Source organism: Buceros rhinoceros, unplaced genomic scaffold, assembly GCF_000710305.1.
Source record: "Buceros rhinoceros silvestris isolate BGI_N320 unplaced genomic scaffold, ASM71030v1 scaffold10187, whole genome shotgun sequence".
Classification (NCBI taxonomy): Eukaryota; Metazoa; Chordata; class Aves; order Bucerotiformes; family Bucerotidae; genus Buceros; species Buceros rhinoceros.
Genome location: NW_010421574.1, coordinates 16,938 through 38,380, shown reverse-complemented (window position 1 = coordinate 38,380; position 21,443 = coordinate 16,938). Strand labels below are relative to the sequence as shown.

Here is a 21,443-nt window from a genome sequence, read left to right as displayed (position 1 = left end):
CGGCTCGGCGCCCCACCTCACCCGCGACAAGCTGCAGACGGTCGGCGGTGTCCCCGCCGTGGCCCAGCTCACTCTGTCCTCCGTGTGAGTACCGCGGTGAGGCGGGGGGGGGGCTGCGGGGCGCAGCGAGCCCCCGCATCGGTGCTGGGTGCAGGCGGGCTTCTTGCGTCCCCGGGTGCGAGGTAAAATGTCGAAGTCGGTTTCCCGTTTGTTGCTGCCCCGTTGAAGGATGGGCGCAGTCAGCGAAGTAGGAAGCAGGTACAGGTAAGGGACCTAGAGGGCTGCATAATTTTTGAGTGTATTTTGGGCAAACCCCTTCTTACCGACTTCACAGTCATCTTCCCACCAGAGTATCCGGCTTTAGGAGCAGCCAGTGAGGTAAGTGACAGCTGAAAGGACAGATGAACATCACACAGCTTGTGTAGCCGTTGAGTGATGCACGTTAGTAATGCTATTCAGACGCTTTCCACCAAGGCAGTGGTCACTGGTCAGTGCAGGTTAAAGCTCTGCCTTTTTGCCACAAAATTATGAGTGCCCTGGATTTTAAGGTGTGATTCTTGAGCTCTGCGTCTCTGGTGTTTAGTTCTGCCTGTCCCTGCTTTGCTGCCTGATATGGATGGCAACTACCAGTGCCTAAACCAGTCCAAGTTCAGACAGTGCGTAAGTATGGAAACAGGAGCCTTGGTTTTGAAACCACCGATCTTTCTTGACAGTTGTTTGCTTAGTCAATGTGTTTCTGTATCTGAATGCAGGGCAGAACTACATGAAGTCCTGGAAGAATATAAAGAAGGAGCTGCAAAATTCATAGGTAAGGTGTGTGTGTGTGTTTGCTAGTACGTCTGGAGAGATAATGCAGGTGGATCCCACTGGTATGTTTTTAGGCAGTACAGCTGGCAGAAAGATGTAGGTGCAGGCTTTACGTATTTAGGCATTCTCACTCAAAGTGGTGCTAAGAAAGACTTGAAATAATATGTTGTCATTAGTATGACAAGAAATCATTCAAACAGGCTACAAAAATATGTAGGTTTGCTTTATTTCTCTTTTTCTGCACCCAGCCTCCTCCTTGGGGTCTTCAGCACTGGCTGGGATAGACTTAGCCCAAAAGTTGAGGCTGGAACTGTCAGAGGTTTTATTGTAGCCACCAGTCATTGCTGCAAATGAATTTTGCCAGATGCAACTTCTGACTTCTTTTTCACCAGGAGAATTAGAAATTCTCATGAAAATGGCCTTCCTCATACAGCTGATCAGATGCATTTCATGAGTTCTGTCTGGCCAAGCTGACTTTTTTGATTCTCATAAAATAGCTGTTTTCATCTAAAGATGATTTCCAACAGGAAATGTTCATCCAGTATTAAGAATAAACAGGCAAAGCACCCCACATCAAATCAGTCTCAGTTGGAGGATACTTCTGTCTCTGAACTGTTCCTGTTCTAAGAGGATGTTAGGGGAAAGACCCATCTCGGTTTTGCTGGAGCTTTGAGGAACTAAAGAAGCAAGTGGAGAAACTCAATTTTCCCCTGTTCTTTGTTAGTTTAGCAGTCAGTCTCTACTTTCCCTGTGTATTCTCCTTCCTTTTTTCCATGTTAAATAGTCAATTTTAGGAATAAACTCAACTTCACTTGTGGATAGTCAAATGCAAAACAGTCGATGTTGCCAAAGCCCTCAGCTACCAAGCCTTTGTGATCTTTGTCAGTCCCTGTACTCCATTCTTGGAGCAGTTCCTGAATGAAATCTTTATCTTCACACCTTGGTGATAAAAATGAGTTAAAGCAACAGTTCCTGCGTTTGTGACTATCCTGGGGTTTTCCTCTGTTTTGTTGTTAACAGACCGGTAAAGGCCTGGCCACATGCGTTATACAGCCAAGGTCACTGTCATCAGGCTCATGTGGCAAAGGAACCTGAATGCGGTGTTAGCATCTCATGTGAATATCTGTATCATAGCCTGTATTTATATCTGGGGAAGTAGTTCAGAGAACTGGAGGATGATCAGCCAAGTCAACAAGCTCCTGAGGGGTGCTTTGTTTGTCTGCATATCTCAGGTTGTGCTGGGCGTAGGGCAAATCCTGTCAAAATGATGGCATATCTTTAATTTCTGTAATTTACAGAGCATGCTTTGTATATGGAATCTAGTAGGGAAAATCCTGTCAAAATGATGGCATATCTTTAATTTCTGTAATTTACAGAGCATGCTTTGTATATGGAATCTAGCAGACTTTGCAAGAAAAAAAGCTTTTGAGTTGTTAATGCTTGTATCAAAGCTGAGGTATTTTTATGAATGATGTGCCAGTTGCACATACATTATGAATGTCTAAAATAATGAAAATTATTATAATTTTTAAAAAAGCTTAAACATTTTTGCCCTATATACAGAGACCAATCTTCAATCAGCCATTGGAATAATCTCCCCAGGGAACCGGTGGATTCCCCAACATCGGACACTTCAGATTCATCTGGACAGGGTGCTGGGCCATCTTGTCCAGACTGTGTTTTTTCCAAGAAAGGTTGGACCAGGTGATCATTGAGGTCCCTTCCAGCCTGGTATTCCCTGATTCAGGCTTTGTGTTTTTTAAAAAAAGCATATAAAAATTTCGGACATGCATTTCATTACATAAGCGAAGTTATGGCTTCTATTTACAAAGCAAGTTTGCACCCAGCTTTCAGTAAACTGTGACTGATTTGGGCCAGCTTATTCCTTCAAGGAAAATTGAAAATTTCTTTATGTGAAACTTGTGGAGGCTTTGTCAATTTCAGTGACTCTCTGTGAAGAGAAAACTCTGTCATTGAGACATAGGGTCTAGCTTTCTGACATTTGAAACCTCCAGTCTAGCAGGGATGATGAATTTCGCATTTGTGTGGCTGATCTGTTCTCCCACTATATGTTGCCAAGTTGTCCTTCGTTAACAGCTGTAGGCTTGAGGTTGTTGTTCAGTTTAGGTTGTGTCAAATGTCAGATTCCCCAGTGTATCAGTTGAGTGGTCAAGTCGGTCAGCTGTTGGGTCTATCAGATTTTAGTATCGGAAGTATTAATCAAGAAAAAACCCAAGTAAATCTTGAGTGAGCTATGTAGGCTGCAGAACCAAAGGGTATTATTTGATGGTTTGTCCTGATGCTGCACTCTCCTCCCTGCAGCTAGTAAAGCTGGGGAAGAAGTCTGCCTTCGTGGGTGCTAAGAGATCAAATGAGCAATCTTTTCTTGGTCAGAATTTACAGACCACATCTTTGCATTAGTTTTGTTTTGGTTCACGAATCTCTACTCTGTTCCCAGGTATGCCAGAAGCAGTTCTGTACTGCTCCCTTCATGATCCAGTTGCTCCCTGTCCATCTGGCTACAACACTAACAAGGTACAGTAACTCTAAAGACTTGGAAGGGTCCACTTAAAGTTCCCAAAAGAAAGCTACCAGTCCTCCCTTCAATTGTGTGGGTGTGCTTAGACAGCCACAAAATCTTTGCTGCTTTATAGAAAACCAAATATTTATGCATGCTTATTTACATGCTTATACCTTCAGCTGAATAAAGATGAACATTTTCTTATTTGTCGGTGCTTTCCCTGAACAGTTCCCGAACAGTTAATTATCAATTCACGAAGAAAGGAGAGCTCTGGACTCCCATGCTGTTGCAGTTAATATGGTAGTAAAGTAAAATACATGTGTTTTAGGTTATATGCTGTACAGGCTTACAGTGATGATCCTGGTAAGCAGCAAACCTGAACCCCTATATGTGTATTTACATTCTGCTGTAGGCCCACAAAGGGGAACAGCATAGTATTTCTTCAGGAAGGTGGCTCGACGGTCCAGGAGCGAATAATGTTGCAGATGTTTGCCTGTTCCATCTCACAGGCACGCACGTTCCCCGTGCAATCCTTGTGCTACCTGCTGCCTGCCACACCTTTGACCTGGAATGGCCACTTCTGACACCTGCTCAGATATGGTCAGTCCCAAGGTCTGTTTAGGTACAGCCACACTTGGTGGAAGGTGGCTGAATGACAGAGGATAACTACTGCTGGGAGCCAGGCAGAGTCCTGTCTCTCTCAGGTAGTTCCTTCCCTGCAAGCTTATCTCACTGTTGTGCGCTATGAGGTGGTAGCAGTGGTCTAAATCTGAGTGCTGCTGGTTTGATTCAGGTTTTGGTTTTGGTTTTTTTTTTTTGAAGCTGGTGAAGTTTTTTGTCACCTTCTTACGAGGTCTTCTGCAGCTGGATCTGTGCTGACAAGTACTTATGAAAGCTTTTTGAAAGCAATGGGACAGAAAGCTCTCGATTCTGTGCCAGAAAGCCTGACGCAGGCTGGATTTAAATAATCATGGGGTAACACTCAGTCCTTTAAGCCACATGGTATTTTATTTATTAAAGCAGCTTTTTTTCCTCTGGAGAGCAGAATGAAGGTAACTAGACTTGATTATACTCTGCCCTTTGGCTCAACCAGCTCTGACTTCCCTCTGCCTGCCTCCACCAGCTGTTCCTTGATGCTCTCACGTAAGAGGCAGCAGGTACTAACTGGCCAACATGCTGCTGCAAAACAACATATAGCTGTTGTGTTCCATTTATTCTGCACATACTAATTTGGGATCTCCCTCCTTTGGAGATTGCTGTATTTTGTTTTAGTGAGAATTTTACCAAAATGTTACTACTTTGGAAACTTCTGTCTGTTTCTTTATTGCTCAAATGTAGTGAAATTGGCTGATTAGGCCAAAAGTAATCAGAGGAGATGGGTGGGTAGACAACAGACGTGGTGTATTTGCACAATCCTTTTGGTTTTTTTGTGGAGACCAGACAAATAAAATCATTCTGCTTGTATTTTTTGCATCAGCTGTTCAAATTCCATTTGTGAATTAGTATGCATGAGAAATGCACTGCTTAATCTGTCTGTCTGGCGTAGGCTAGGAGCATGTGTTTAAACCATCAAGCCTCCAAAACCCCCCATAACACTTCAAGCTATACACTATTTTCTGATAGCTGAAAACCGTTCCTCATTTTAAAAAAGCAATAATGGAGTTGCAGATGAAAAATAGTAACTTTTAAAGGGCTTGAGCCCAATACTTAACCTACTTTGAATACCGCTTTAAAATTTTTGAGCAGCAGTGTCACAAGTCCAATAATACAACGAAAACATCTGCCATGCAGATGAAAAATAGTAACTTTTAAAGGGCTTGAGCCCAATACTTAACCTACTTTGAATACCGCTTTAAAATTTTTGAGCAGCAGTGTCACAAGTCCAATAATACAACAAAAACATCTGCCAAGCTGCACTTGCAGGTTAATTCCAAATTCTGTGAAATAGGATGAAACATGGTAGCATGCGTAGTTTCAGTGGCTGCAGTAACATTCTGTGAATCTGAGTGTTTACTGAATTGAATGATGACACCTGCTAGCCTGAAAGTTTTCAGGTAACACAACTTCTCAGATCAGGCGCTTTTGTCTTTTTTGTCTTTTTTGTCTTTCTGAAATTTCAATGTCTTTTTAAGTGGCTGGATTTGGAATCTTAAATAACATTGGGTTCTAAGATCAAATTGCCTAGTAACCTTTTGTATTCTTCCCAGTGTGTCTGTGTGGTTTATGTATATGTGCTGAAATTTCAATGTCTTTTTAAGTGGCTGGATTTGGAATCTTAAATAACATTGGGTTCTAAGATCAAATTGCCTAGTAACCTTTTGTATTCTTCCCAGTGTGTCTGTGTGGTTTATGTATATGTGTATATTCATGCGTATGAATTCACTGCTCTGAAGAGAAAATAGGTTCTTTGTTTCGTGTTGTGTGCAGAAGACTAGTGAGCTGTATTTTCCATTGCAGCCTTTGCTGCTTTTCATGATATGACAGTATAAGTTCGATGTGAATTAACTCTTCTTTTTAATTTTTTCCCAATTCTGCCACTCATTAGTGTGATGATAAGCTAGCTGATCTATCTCAGATACTTCCAAACATGTGGCCAGGTCACTGTGTTGAGTCTGATGATTTCACCAAAGAATATCCCAGGAATCCCGGTTCAGTCATTTATCTCCTTTCACTCATTGTGCCAAGTGCAGCTGATTGTTTGAGCCGTACTCCTGGAGAACTTACCTGTGAAGTATCATTCTAGTATCTGGTGTTTTACCAGGCCAATTCCTTTTCTCCTTTGACCCTGAAGATCTGTTAACCTTTGCAACTAATGTTCCTCCCTATTCTTTCTTTGACAGAAAGTGTCCCTGTGGGGAAACTCAGGGCGCATGGAAATAACAGCTTCCAAGTTCGTGGACATACAGCGGGCCATCCAGCCAGATTGGTTCCAGTGCATCTCTGATGGAGACACCATTTCTGGGGAAGTTGATAGAAAAAGGGCCAAGAAGTCTGTGGATAGGTCTCTTTCCTTTCTGGATGAATGCCTTCGGCTGCTAGAAAAATCACCGGTAAGGCCCCCCAAATATTGGGGCAATAGTACCACAGCTGCCTTTTGGTCTGTGCTGCATCCTGGGCCTGTTGCAGGTTATGATTTAGTAGGAAGTCATGTCACGCATATGTATCAGAGAATACCCAGGTGCCAGTCCTGGATGAGGTATAACCACTAGCCAAGGGGGTTTTCCTTCTCCCACTCTCTTTTAATAACTTGCCTCCTGCACCAGGATACCCATCTGCTAGTTGAGGAAGACTACCTTTTTTAAATTTTTTTTCTGCTTTTGGACCGTAGTGTATTTCTTTCACTTCATGCTATGTATGAGGGCTGCTCTGAAAGTAACGCCTCCATTTTATTATGTTGGCTGACGATGTCAGAGGTGGATGTTGGTGGTGTGGCAGTAGAGTTGAACCTTCCCACCAATATTCCGTTAAATTTTGTTGCCGTGTGACAGACGGCAGCAGAGGGGCAGTCTGACAACAATGGCCTCTGACATGGCAGTGCGTGTGAAGCAAAGGTGTGTAACTGAATTCCTCTATGTGGAAAAAACTGCACCCACAGACATTCATTGATGCTGCTGAATGTTTATAGAGACCAAGCCGTGGGTGTCGGCACAGTGAGGGGGTGGGTGGCGTGTGTCAGCAATGGTGACAGTGACAGTGGGTGGTTCTGGTCCAGATTTTTAAATGAGCACAGCAGGCAGGGTCTTGTTCATTGCTGGTGAAAATGCACAGCCCGTGTTGTGGTGACTGTGTCGAAAAAGAGTGTTTCGTAGCTGAGAATTCACTCTGTCAAATAGTGTTACTGTGCTCTACGTGTCTGTTGGAGTTTCCATGGAAATAAATAGGAGGCGTTACTTTTGGAGTGACCTCTGTATGTGGACAAAGTAGGATCTTCTCATTCAGGTTGTGAAAACCCATCTTTTTTGCTCTGAAGTCCCCTCAGTTCCAAGTGAAGAATTTGCTGGTGCTATTCTTCCAGCAGCTTTGAAATTTCCCCCCATTTTGGAGAAAGGGGATATACTCTCTGAGTCTGTGATATGAAGAGAACTGCATGACAGGAGCTGATACTGGTATCCCCTGAAAGGCAACTCGTTATGAGATCCGGTGTCTACAGCCAAGATAATGGCACATGCTTTGTATTCCACGCTGACACATGTTGTGCTGAGGGGCTGTCTATAAAAACCCCCATACAAAGATGATCTGTGTTTATTGCCTTTGATAGAGGGGTGGGAAGAATGGCACCAAAATTCCAGGTGAGTTAGTGTCAAGATAAGGTCTCTCCTAATCCCATTTCTACCTTATGCTTGGACTTCACAGTGTTGTGTGGGGAACACAGGATGAAACACTGGCTCTGGCAAGTTCCTGGGAATAGGGGGTTTAAATAGCAGGCACTGGAGTCTGGGCTGTGAGATGTCTGTGTGTCTTTGACAGAGCATGCTCTAACACTTGTAGCTTTCTCCTGGGCCAGGAACTACAAGGAAGTGTAATGTTTGGGGCAATTGAAGGTGGAGATATCTTGGAAGAAAGGCTCAGATCAGCCAGGGAGACTGCCAAGCGGCCTGTGGGTGGCTTTCTACTAGATGGCTTCCAGGGATGTGCCATGACCAAGGAGACCAAGTTGAAACTCATAGCTTCTGTCACAGCAGAGCTGCCAGAGGATAAACCAAGGTAAGTTGTGCAGGCAACATCCCAAGAAGTCCATCTGTCCTATTATGAGGAGTGTCTACAGACTGCTGTGCAGTATACAGCAGGAAATAATCACTGTATCACACAGCTCTGTCTGCGTGCCAGGCTGCATAAATTCTACCACTGTCAGGCTGCAGTCTTCAACCGTTGTTACAATTTGTAGCTGCAACTGGCACCAAGCTGTGCTCATGCTGTGGTTTGAGTATTCCCAACATTTGGAGAATAAGCAAGATTTTAGTTCAAGTCATCTTTACTTTTTTTTTTTTCTTAGAAAGAATTACCAGTAGGATATGTCTGGGCTTCTTGCATTTGGCTTCTGAGGCCATAGTTTACTTGAAGTTCAGCTTGAACAAGAATATTATTATCAACCTATTTTACAGAGACTTATTCTCAGAAAAACTTTAGTGTATCTGGTTTTCTCTGGCCTGAACTGGAGGAGAGCAGAGAGGGGTGCTGACAGAACCATCCAATGCTTACGCTATCTTACGGCAGCCAGCTTTGACCTAGTACCTGTGGCAGTGAGCCTGTAAACTACTCGAGTTGGTACAGCCTGGACCAAAAGAGTTATAATCCCTGCTCAAACTGGTGTAGTGTGGGGATCGTTGTGTATTCTGAGTTGTTAGTTATGTCCATCAAATCCATGCTAGAGACTGGAATGGCAGCATTCTTGACTCTAATAAATGACTAACAGTAACTAAAGACTTTCAGAAAATGTGTGCTGCTATTTCCTAGTGGTTCAGAAGTGGAGGAGTTTCTTAACATTGGGTTGAGTTTGCTGGCATTTGCATGGGTTGCTCTTAGAAGAGCAGCTGCCACAGAAGTAGGATGAGTGCTTTTTTCATCGTTTCCTGAAATGAGTGACTTGGGCCCCATTGTCCTGTAGCTGTGCTGCCCTCTGATAGCTGAGCATTTGTTTGACCTAGTGGTGTTCAAAAGGAAATTAAATGCAAAAGCATGTGTCTGGTGTTGCAGCTTGTTCATGCGTAGCAGTGCCTGGAGTTTGAATTTTCCTGACAATTGGGAGGCTTGCTGTGTTGTTGCCATCCTGTTTGGTTGAACTACTTGAAAGTTCCCCTGGGAGCATTAGAGTTCAATCTGCTCAGCTAACCTTAGTGGCTGCCAATGCACCTGCCTCATATATCAAATAGTTTGCTTGTCTGGTTGAGACAAGTGTTTTTGACCTCTTTGTAGGAAGAAAGCTGGTTACCCCTAGGGGAGGACTTGTAAGTACCTCAAGTGAATTTCAAGACAATCCTGCTTTCCTGAATCACCCTTGCCATTCTGTCCGGAGAAGTTGTTTTGCAGCTGTGTTCTACCACAATATGAAATTCTCTAGAAGACAAACACTTTTTGTGCTTCACCCAAGAAGCAATTGCTTTTTGTGTGATGGCGAAATGATCTTATGAATGTACTTGTTAGAGTCCTTTCATGTACCTAAAGATGATGAAGTCTCAAGGTAAAATTTATTTTCCTTTTCAGTAGCATCAGAACCGTTGCAAGAACAAATGTTTGTACTTGCCTGTGCAAAGATAAGTTTTAGCAAGAGCTTTGATCAAATGTGCAGAGCTACTGTTTAAACTATTGAGTATAATTTTCTCCCTGCCATGAGAGCCCAAAACATAAGACACTCATGCTAAAAACTTCTCCCATCCTTATTCTGTGCTCATCAGTTTAATTGGAGTACTTAGAAAAGTGACTAAAAATGGCACCTTGTGACTTCATTTATCAGCCCCTGTATTTTCCTAATTACCTGTTTAGATCATTGCCCTGTATTAGCTTCTACTGCTGTCAGCCCATCCATGCACCTGCCAGAGAGCAGTCACTGCTCTGTTCTCTTCTGCTTCCCCCACCCTCAGGGAAGCTGCCAGCTAAATTTGACTAACAGCAGGGTCTCTATTACCATTGATGGCAATCCAGCTGGGCTTTTCCTGGCTCTTAATGCCATGTCCCAGGGGATGTTACAGCCCAGGGTTTTGGGTGAATTGTTTCAGCAGGTAGCGTGTAAAGAAGGGGGAAGAATAAAGCAAGGAACTTCTCTTTCCAGTAACATTTCTCATTAGTGCGTTCTCCTCCAGGCAGTTCCCCAAGTGCTATCTGATGTGTCTGTCACCTGAGGGATTTGTGTCTTTGACCATCCATTTCTGCTGTCTCTGCTGCTCTTGATCAAGTCTTTTAGAATGTCTGCTGAACAGTTACTAAAAGGGTTCATGTGTCTGGAAATTGCTAGTTCCCAGGGGCACAAACATGACTAAGGAGGATGTCTGTTTTACGGCATAGATGGTAGGTGGATTTAGACTCTATGTGTAATTAAGTATGTGCGAAAGAAACCAAATCACTTCAAACTTAATGAACAGAATGAAGTTTTTCCACCTGTAAAGGAGGGATTATTGCTGTCTTCCAAATGGCGTATAAATAAAAGCTTGCCATGTACTGGGTATGTTGGAGGTGGAAAAATGGAAGCAGACAGGATTCTGTGTGATGACTGTTGTACACGCTTGCCTTCTGGTTAGAAGTCGCAGGAATAAGCTACCTGTGCTCCACATGTGTCTTTTCCTTCAGGTACCTGCTTGCTTCTGCTCACAATATTCTAGATTTGTCTTCCTGTGTGTCCCTTACAGAATCATCCATGGTGTAGGCAAACCAGATGAAGTGCTTGAGTGCGTTGATAGGGGAGTGGACATTTTTGAGAGCTTCTTTCCCTTCCAAGCGACAGAGCGAGGCTGTGCCTTGGTTTTCAGTTATGACTACCATTCAGATCCTGAAACAGCAGGTAGGCTTTTTGATGATCATTATAATTTTTTTCTGTATCAGCTAGTATTGTGGCAAGCATAATTCATGCTTTGGAGGAATCTGTATTTGAGCTTTTTGTTCCTGATATAAGTGCAATAGCTTAAAAACTTAAAAAACTGGGATCCCACTGTCAAGTGTTGCTTTTGAAGGTTGGGTATTTTGGTGTGAAACCTGTTGAGGTGAACTTGAGGCCTCAGCCTGGGATCTGAATGTCTGATTAGCTGAAATATGCTCAAGTATTTCTTTAACACTGAATAGAGGGGTCTTTGTTTGACATCATTGGCAATTTTTCTGTTATTATTAGCAGAGAAGGCTAGACCTGTTAAGTGGAGATCTAAGATACCTGATCTCTAGAATTACTGAATATGTATCTGTTCTAATAATATTTTTTTTTAAGTTCCTTCTTTTTTCTAGCTGACAAAAGTTAGGGATCTCATTTCTTGGAGTAGCTTTTTTCTCTGTCCTTGCATTCATCAGTTCATATCAAAACAAAAAGGAGATGTTCGTAACTCATTACCTCATTTACTGTCTGAGGTGGGAGCATGTGTGTCACCCATTAAGGCGTCTATCAAACATATTTCAAGCTGCTGTTTTGTTTTGGCCTATTAAATATTTTTAATACAGAAGAACATTTTACATTTTTTTCTCCTGGCTTTTCATGCCTTGATAATTCAAAATCAGCTGAATAGAACAGAACATCTTATTTCTTTGTGCTTGGTGTGTGTTTGGGTTTTTGGGTTTTTTTTAACCCTTCTCTTTACCTTGTCTCTTCTTTACCTTGTTTCACCTTAAATAAGGTTCTGGGTAAGGACAAGCTCTTTTTTCTGTGTCTGAATGTTTAACACTCAGAACACATGAACTGTGCCAATGGTAATATCAATGTTTCCAGCTACATCTCGTGCTGAAGAACAAACCTACAGAATTATGGGGTGATTTTTTTTTAGGATAGACTGATGAAAAGGTAGATGTGGAATCTGCATCTTCTGCATTACTGCTACCAGCCTCTTTTGATTCCAATTTTTTAAGAAACCCAAACATCTAAATCTCAGAGCCTGATGACAGCATGGAAAGTAGAATGATTGAAGGCAGATGAGCTGCAAACAAAACCGCAATGAAATCAATTTGTTCAGGCGATTGCATTCTATTCAGCATGCAGTTCCGACTCGAAATATTTTTGACTTTATTAAGAATTCAGGTCAGTAGTGCAGCAAAAAGTTATACTGTTGTTTCAAGTCTAACTCTTCATTAGATTTAGTAGGTAAGTTTTCACTTGTCTCTTGCTGTTTTAATCTAAAATGTTATTTGTGTTAACTTACGACAATTAAAGAAAAATTGTTGCTTACTGTAGGAAAGAGGTGGAAACTTTTAGCAATAGTTTTCATCTGGAAAGAGAGTAGCAGAAATGCATACTGTAAGGTTGCTACCCTTCCTCTGCCCTCACTGTCTGTTCATAAAAGGCTGTTGTCTTTTTATTTAAAACAGTTTTAAATCAAAATGGGGTCCAGGACCTGGAGAAGAATGGTGCTGAAGAAGACCAGGATGAAATCTCCAAAGCTGACCCAGAAATGACACCATTTGAGATATTTCTGAAGAACAAAAGGTACGTGAGTTTGTGAGGAGGGTACCTGCAACTGTATTACGGAATATGATGCTTTTGTCCTCTGTATTTGATGGCATGTGATCAGTAGCTGGATGGGGGACTTCATAAAACATTAAGGTGTTGAAGACAGTACTTCTGAACATTGAATGGAGAGTATTGGATAAGCGTTCCAGCTTGTTACCAGGCAACGCCGTGTAACTGAGAGCACTGTCTTTTGCCTGCCTTAAAGTCAAGGATTTTCTTATCATTTATCCAGCAGACATACTGTGGTCATAACTGTGTTCCAGCTGAAAGGCGATATGTTCACAAAGGTTATCTCATGATCATTTTGGTCTTTCTCGTCTAACTTGGGTCATCTTGAGAGGCCAAATTTTATGTAAACCACTTTCTGACTCAATTTGGGCAGCTCAGTTTGAGCAATTCTGGAATTTCTGGATACTTCACAAAGACTTTGGCCAGTGTTACCACCTGTCCTTCCTCCTCTTTTCCACAGCTACCTCTAGGCCATCTGAGTAGATGACTGTTGCTTTTGCTGAATTCTCGCCACAGAGAGAATGATGCATCTACAGTAAAGGGGGGAATACTGTTTTGTGAACAGTGGAATCAGTAAAGCCTTGCTTCTGATAGCTTCCTCCTTCACAGACTGTGATAGCTAGTGAGACGTCTTGCACGGCAGATTTTCTGTCAGGGAAGGCACAGTTAAGGCCTTTCTCTGCTGGTAGCTGTGATGTGGTCAAAGTTATCCTCTGACTTAGAAGCATGGCCTTTTGGCTCTGTAGTGTCTTCTGGCATGATATTTGAAGCACTTTATGCCAGTGGTGCTGGTCTTAGCTGTCAATGCGTCTTACTGCAGCTGGATTCAAGCCAGCAAGATTTCAAGGCTCAGGTCCCTGCAAAAGGCTGTTTAGTAACTGGATACTCTTTATTGCCTGAATGGATCTTCTTACCTTTGATGTTATCCAACATTGCTTCCTCCTTAGATACCAGGATGATTTTGGTCCTTTGCTGGAAGGATGCACCTGTTACTGTTGTCAGAGGCATACTCGCGCCTATGTCCATCACCTCCTCGTGACCAATGAGCTGTTGGCTGGTGTCCTGCTCATGATGCACAACTTCCAGCACTACTTCAGTTTCTTCAGTGCCATACGGGATGCCTTAAGAGACAATAAACTAGATCAGCTGAAAAACCTTGTCTTTAGGCAGGCACTTCAAGGACCAGCAAATGCAAAGGCAGGCCAGTGAGTTCGGAGAGGACAGAAGAGGTTGAAGGCTGCCTCCTCATCCAGTGGGATGGTGTAGGGTGAACTGCCAGCGGGATCACTTGGACCTATTAGCAGTAAAATGCCTGCCTTCCTGGAGGGAACTGAAGGAGACATTTGAAGAAGATCTCACTTCCTGGTGGGGAAGGAAGATCTTATTCAAACGTCCCTTTCAGTTAATTGGCTTGATAAATTCTTTGGGTGTGGAAGAGCTTGAACAGTTCACAAGACCAGTATGAATAGCTTTGTTTTCAGTTACTCACTGTTGGTTTTCCATGTGGAAGGACAGAATTATTGAAGAAGCAGCAGAACATATACTTAAAATGTTTGGGACTCTCATTCCCTACCCAGTGGATATTACAGGTAATTATTTTTCTAGAAAATCTTAGTGGCATGGTTTTCCCATCATACAGCTTCTTGATGAGAGATTCCACATCAGTGTAATACGCTGTTCCTTGTGGCCATTGCCAGCATCTGTGGCCCTGAAAAGAACCGACTGGAAGTGCTGCTGCGTTCAGTGGCACAAGGGTGCTGTATTTGTACTTCTCCCTCAGCCTGCCTGCAGTGCAGAATGTTTTCTCTGGGCCAGGAGGAGACCCTCCACCTCAGCCTGGCCTTGAAAACCTCTGCCTCAGGAGTCCCAGTCTGTGACATTAGAGGCCGAAAGATGAGAAGGTATTTAGTCCACGTCCTGCTGTAGAGGGTTTTTTTGACTCTGTACCCTTTCACCTTTATGGAGTCAGATTTCACTCCTGCTCTAGCATGTGGATGTTAATGAAGGTACCATTCTTTCCAGCTGTCCTAGCACTGGTCAAATAGCAGGTTACAAAAATGTCAGTGTGAGATAGACTTGTTCAAGAGATGGATCATAGGAAAAGCCATTTAGAAAAGATTCTTGTGGCTCCTTGTTTTAAAGTATGACTTAGTTATGTCACATTCCTTTTACTAATTTTTTTTTTTTTGGTGCCACTTACTTTGTAATCCTGGATATATTCATTTTATGTTACAAAACAACAATAAAAAGAAAAAAATATTATTCATTACACTGCCTCCTGAATGTGTGACAGAGGTGGTGTACCTGAGAGCTTGAGTGCGGTGCCCAAGAAGATGTCTCCAGGAAACTTGACCTAGCAGCCTGATGGAGGACAGTGACTCATCTGGAAGTAGGATTCTGTCACAGAGAAGGAGTCCAAATAATTTGCTTCAAAAGAAGGCCATAATAGACCTGGAAGTGTTAAAGACACCCACCTGTCCCTCTCCCGTAAAAACTGTACTACCTGAATTAAACTTTAAAAAAATACTACAGTGAAAATTCCTGGCCTTAAAGCAATTAAGGATTAATCTGCAGTTTGCTCTTCACTATTTCTTTAATGTTTTAAGATTGTAATATCTCAAATCAGAATGGCTTTACCATAGAGTATAGGGAGCTTTTAGCTTCCCTGTCAGCATTGTCTGTGCATTCCTGTCTTCTTGGGCAGCTGTGCAATGACGTCAGAGTCTTGTCCACCATTCCAGCCTTATCCACTGCATCGCACTAACTACATTTCTGTTCCACGAGGTCCTAAAGAAGACTGCGAAGACTGCTTTGCTATTGTATTTAAACAGAGATTATAGGGAATAATTTATCCACGGAAACTACGTAAAATACGGGACTAATGTCCTCACTCCAAGAAGTACCTTATGATTGTTAATGTTGATGCAGCACTGGGAAACTTGGAGATGGTGTCCTGGGAGTACAGTGTGAGGTAGAAGGTCTACCTATCCTAAAGGACAAGGAATTCTAATGAAACAACGTTTTGTGCTTCTTTCAAGAGGAATGCAGGATACGATGGTAGTGTTGGGACCTTGCAATGCTTTGTTCTGCAGTATCTGTTTCTACAATGTTGCGAGTGTCAGCACAAAACCTTATGACAGGGGACATTGATGAGTTTAATACTAGCTATGAGTTTGGTTACTCACAACCGCCAAAATGCATGAGCCAACCCAGTGCTCAGGCACCAAGATGCTTGTGTCCAAGAGGTCCTTCAGATGCTCTGGGAAGACATGGAGGATGAGGGATGCTAACTGTTTTGTCCTCCTCACATTGCCTGCATTCTTAAGTTGGTAGCCGTATTGCTGGTTTGGGAAGTGCCATTTTGTACCCTTTGGAAGCTAGCTGTGATCATTCTCACCATCGTGCCCCACCTCCGTGAACTGTTAGGACTTACTCATTTTTGTCTCCTAACGTGTCTCCTGAGAAGCTGCACGTAGCTCTACTGGGGTCTCAGTGACCTGCTAAGTGAAGTTCCGATAACGTGCCGTTCTATTTCTTCCTTCTGTCCATGCTGCTGTGTCCCTGTTCATTCTCCAGTCACTCCAATCAGGTTTTCCTGTTACGGTTCTCTGCTTGGCCTGTATTGTGTGTGCATGTGCGTACCTGAGCAGCACAAAGTGAACGATTTCCTATTGGGCAAAATTTGGTCAGCCACCTTTACTCATTGTGTAATAAACACAGTAATGAACTGCACTAACCCTGAAACAGCCTTAATGTGTTGTATTTTCACAAGTTTTTAATCTGTCAGTCCTCATCAAGCAACATTTTTCATGCTAACTTAGAGAGTTTTTTATTTTATTTTCCAACCAGAGATCTAATTTCTTTCAAAAACAGAGTACTTGCCCTAAGATGGGGAAGAAAACTACTTGAAGAAAACTAAACTTTTCATGGAGAAGTGAAAATTGAAATGAGTAAGGATGTGCTAAACTAACTTTGCTTAGCACAGAAGATCACCATTCATCCCCAGATGGCAGAATACAAAAGAGATGGTGTGTTACAAGAACATTAGACCCTTGAACATCTTTAGCAACTTTTAGTGTTACCTTGTCCTTGATAAAGAAAAATCTTTCGTGCTCTTCTCTTTCTGATGAGAATAACTGGCAGGACCACATGTTAAATGCTGTCCTGTGCCTTTCTGACCACTTCATGAGTACTCCGCTCAGGCACTTACTCCTTTCAGAGCTATTTTAATATTGCAGGCTCTTTGGCATTTTCAAAGGTATGCTTTGAAATGTGTTTAGGAAAACAAAAAAATTGGTTTATCACAGAAAATGTTTTCTCCTTCCCTTCAGGTATGTAATTTCTTCTCCCACACACTCACCTACCACATCCATCCTCTAAATTACTAGGCACACTGTCCATGATGGGTTGCATCAATCCTTGTCTCGCAGTTTCTAGGTCGTCTGCTTTTCTGTGACTCTGCAGGATTGCAGGAGCTGCCCAAGACTGGAAGTATTCCATCAAGGTGTTAGATCTATTTCTATATTTCTTCAGTCCAGAGGGCTTTTAGACAATGGGGGTTTTATGCATAGAAAAATCAGTACCAGGCATGTTTCAGAGGAGCTTTTAAGCATCGGAAAGCTATTTTTTTTCTTCCTGAACTGTGTTGATTTTTGATTCATAACCTGAGTTGGCAGGCAAAGGGCCCCAATAAGCCTTTCTCCCAGTCATGTCAAGGAGGTTTCCTCTGTGATAGGGAAGGCATACTCAAAACAGATGATGGTGCAGGACCTGGTTCCATTCCAGCACTCCGTGTGTGACGCTCTCTGCTCTCCAGCACACTGCCTTTTTGAGGTACTGGACACGTATTGCAGAGTGTGACATGAAGGAGGCTTAGTAGCAATGCTTTGTGCTCGTTGCTCCCTCCTTCCACAGGAGAATGGCTGTTTTACCTTTTGAAGAGGTGATCATGGGAGGTATTGAGGTGGTGTAACCAACATTGTGGAGGAAGTCAGCAGAGGCTACAGATGTGTCCTGTGCTTTTTATACTGCCCTTCCCAGACTGGAATGGGGCCGTCCACAATGTAGCGTAGAGGAATGCATACAGTATTCTTCAGCAAACAGCTGAGGAAACCAACCCTGAGGAAAGCCAGATGCTTTCCTCAAGCAAAGCTGAGTGAACTGGGATGGGAGAGAACACAGAGACTGGCAGGCAGCCGAAACCTCCAAAGAGATGCAGCATCTTCAAGGAAGGGAGCAGGAGCATCTGGGAGGAAGAAGCCTAGGCAAACAGGGTGATTAGGATTTGGCAAGGCCAGCGAAGAAGGGAGCTGTGCGGTATGTCCACGTGTAGCATCGCCAGCACCAAGCTGCAGAAGACACTGGCACGTGCCTGTTTACATCCTTTGTTTTGCACATATCTTGAGAAGAAAGAAGCATTCTGTTGTTTGGGAAGTTTAGCAGTGGCTGCTATACTGCTCACAAAGGCAAAGGCTACAAAGTAGTGCTGGTGGCCTTCAGGCCTGAGGCTGGGGGGTGACTGAGGGATGGACTCACCCTTGACACCTGGCTCCCCTGTTTCCCGCAGCCGGTGCCATCGCAAATATTCAAGGGAGTCCTGCAGCATTAATGATCCACCCATCCCCCCCGGCTGTATCCCTCACAGACAGACAGAAATGCTGCCTCTCAGCTGAGGCGTAGCGAGGCTGCCTGCATCACAGCCCTTCCGCCATAGCACAGGGTGGCAGAAAGATGTGTGAAGTCCCATAGTAAGTGTGCTTCTGCCCAGCAAAAAGTAGCCTTTATTTGTGCTGTTCAATTGGCTATGCTCACAGCTGCAGGGTAAAACTTATTAAAACTGACAAGAGTCCCCAGGGCAGGGAACCAGAAAGGTCTTCCACACATCGCCAAACATACAGCAGTCTGGTGCTTGCCTTGCTGAGATATTTAAATCATTATACTGAAATTAATTTTTAATTATGTTCATTTTCTTCTTTGACTCTAGGGGTTTTTTCTTTTCTTTGCCTCACATTTTCAGAGGCTCTCAGGGGCGAGATGAGACCAGTGTCATGCAGATTCACCTATGTGTGGCCAGAATCGTGAAGGAGGCTCAGGAGTATTCCTCGCCTGGGCCTGGGAGAAAGAGCATCCTTGTTAGGGAAAGGTGCACTTGACATCAGAGGTGATGGGCTCCCGATCTGGTGCTCGAGGCCATATGAAACCAAGGAAGGGTGGCGTAAGTGATGCCAGGAAAACAGAACAAGAAAGGTCACTGCTCTGTCTTGAGTTGAGATTAACTATTTGGAGAGTAACAGAGCACAGCTGAATCAGTGGCATTTGAGACTGAAAGGCAGGATCAGTCTTGGATATATCTTCTACCTCCTGTTCAATGTAGTTCATCAAGATGGGTGTAGCAGCTGATGCTGAGTTTGAGGAAGTACTGTTTCGAATCCATCCCGCTTTGAGTTGCCTGCAGCCTTGTAAGCCTTCCTTTGCTCCTGAGGCAGCGAGTCAGATGGTAACATACCACAAGGAGATGACAACTATCTTAATTCATTATTACCATTAGATAAGGAGAAGTTCACTTTGATGGTTCACTCAAAGGCCGATTCAGATTGGAGTACTTGCATTTGTCTGAGGAAGAACCGATGTGCATGTTCCCTTTGCAAAATGAGACACCTCACAGCCAGGAGCATTTGCAGGCTGAAGGCCTGTCATCACTTCATGAGAAAACCATCACACACTTGGCTAATCAGATTGGTACCAGTGTCCTCTGGGTGTCCGCAATTCCTATTTGTACTTTTCTGAGCACCACCGTATCAGCAGCCTGCAGCTTGTTGATCCTTCCTCAAAATGCTGGCATTGATTAGACGTTCTTCAAAAACCATCATGTCAGTGACAGTGACTAGACAGGCCTTTGCTTTGCAATAAGCTTAAGCTGAGCTCTGTCTTGTGCAAGACTGCCCCTTCCAGAGGAGCTGCTACCTTCAGCAGGTTGTGCTGACCCCAGCTGTGGACAGAGGACCAGCCTGGGGAAGCAGGTCCCCAGGTCACTCCACTCGCCCTCAGGAAGGCTGCAATATGGAAGACTCCAGGTATACTCATCCCCACGGGGGAGCTGCTCGTGTGTAGCCCCACTGCGGGATCCTGCTGGGCTCAGCTGAGTAACTGGCCTGCCCACTCCCTAAGGCGTCTAGAGAGGATTACCTGGGGAAGCAAGGGTTTCTGCAAGCGTTTGCTTTGAACTTGTAGTTTAGCAAATAGTCTTGCTGCAGCTGGGATTGTTAAGAAAACAACTGCTGCAAGACAGCTACAGCAAGATGCACTGTAGCAAGTTATCTGAGCAGCGTTACCTGCAGCGCAGTGGGGCTGTGCCAGGCGGTGAAACCCACCTCCTCCATTGTTTCCTTGCCTTCCCAGCACGCAGCTTTCCCTCATGGAAGATTGTTTTATCTTCCATCCCATGGGCTTTTGTGATCTCCTGCTTCAAGACTGCTGTGTGAACTGGTGCCTGTCATGCCTGCTCATGCCTCTGATAGGGAAGAGTGTTTTATGGTTTCTTCTCTGTTTACATTTTACAATGTAAACTCATCATGAGTACATCTGATTTTAGCACTGGATGGCTTCAGTTTGGTGCCCAGTACCATTTAATATCTTAGTAACTTGGGTAAGCCATGTTTTTGCAGTAGACCTGAAGTTCAAATTGTGGCCCTTGAGAACACAGCCGAGAGCCATGGGACACACGTGGGGCTCTGATCTGTGGTGGACATCTCTTGCACTTGCACACAAGTAAGCCACAGAAATAGTTATAATAACCTCCGTATAGCAGCCTAAATAGAAATTTTTTATGGTCTCTGAAGGTGTGGCAGTGAGCTATGGAGGTGCTCTCTGCTTGCTTCTGCCTGCTGTGCTCGTAGGAGTGAGTGACTGAGAGCTGCTTGGGGCGGGTTGTCTTTTCTTGCCTTGTTTCCAGGCAATCAGTACTCACCTTCAATGCTTTCTACCATCATGGCTACCACACAGCAGCCTGAGGAGAGCTTGCAGATTGAGAAGCACCATGGAGAGCAGATTGCTGCCTGGCTAGCTGTCCTTTCCAGCCCAGAGTCAGGCTCTTTACACTTAGTCTGAAAAACCTCTTACTCTGAAGTATGAATTCATAATCCATTTTATTTATGCATTTTATGTTCTTAAAAAAAAAGCACCTCATTTTTTTTTTGCCTCCATCATTAGGGTCTCCCTGTGTTCCTCCAGGGAGGGCACTGGGAGGTGCAAACACACACACACCTGGGTGGGCTTTGCTGTTTAGGAGCCCCCAAAGAGCAATATCACAGGCAGGAGCAGCAAACCTGGTGCGTGCAATGTGTGGCGCACCTACCACAGATACACCCCTGGGGAGTCTGAGTTAGTTATGTATGGAGGAGATCAGGGTCTCTGTGGCTTTTTCTGAGTGCAGTTCTGTGCGCCTGCTTCACCTGAGTGAGCATAACTCACTGCGGAGCTGCCGAGCCGTAGGGGTACGCGGGCCCAGCAGCTCATTGATCTGCGCTCCTGCAGCTCAGACACAGCCTATGGCTCTGCGAGGTGGGACATGTCTGCCTGGAGAAACGGAGGAGATGGGATAAACGGTGGTTTTCAGTCCATTTCTCAGGCGTGCTGTAATTGTGTCTAGACATGCTTGAATGGCTGCCTTGTACCTTGCAGGGGGAGAGCTGCTGTTCCCAGTGGGTTTTTGCCAGCTCTCCTTCATCTCCAAAGGGTCTTGACTCAGCTACAGAAGGGATGCTTCCTCTGTATTCTGTCTGCTGGCTCAGTCACAAATGGCATCCAGCATAGGAGACCTTAGGTATCCCAATTCTGCTGCCTGGTGGAGCAGAGCGAAGGTGATTACAGGCTGCAGAACCCCCTGCTGCTCCCGCACATCTGCCCAGCCACAGTGTCAGAGCAAGTCTCCTGACAGCGGGAGTTATTTACAGCCTGTGGCGGACTCCAAGC

The 21,443-nt window shown here is 44.0% G+C and overlaps 1 protein-coding gene across 1 annotated transcript; it reads left to right on the top strand.

The window, feature by feature from the left end:
- Positions 1-4: 4 nt before the first annotated feature.
- QTRTD1 (queuine tRNA-ribosyltransferase domain containing 1) lies at positions 5-13,682 on the top strand (the record flags this gene model as incomplete). The annotated part of the gene is made up of 8 exons (XM_010139718.1): positions 5-84; positions 753-808; positions 3,266-3,342; positions 6,169-6,378; positions 7,833-8,032; positions 10,669-10,820; positions 12,323-12,440; positions 13,421-13,682. Coding segments are annotated over 8 exons (1,155 nt in total), but the record flags the coding sequence as incomplete, so codon positions are not given.
- Positions 13,683-21,443: the final 7,761 nt, after the last annotated feature.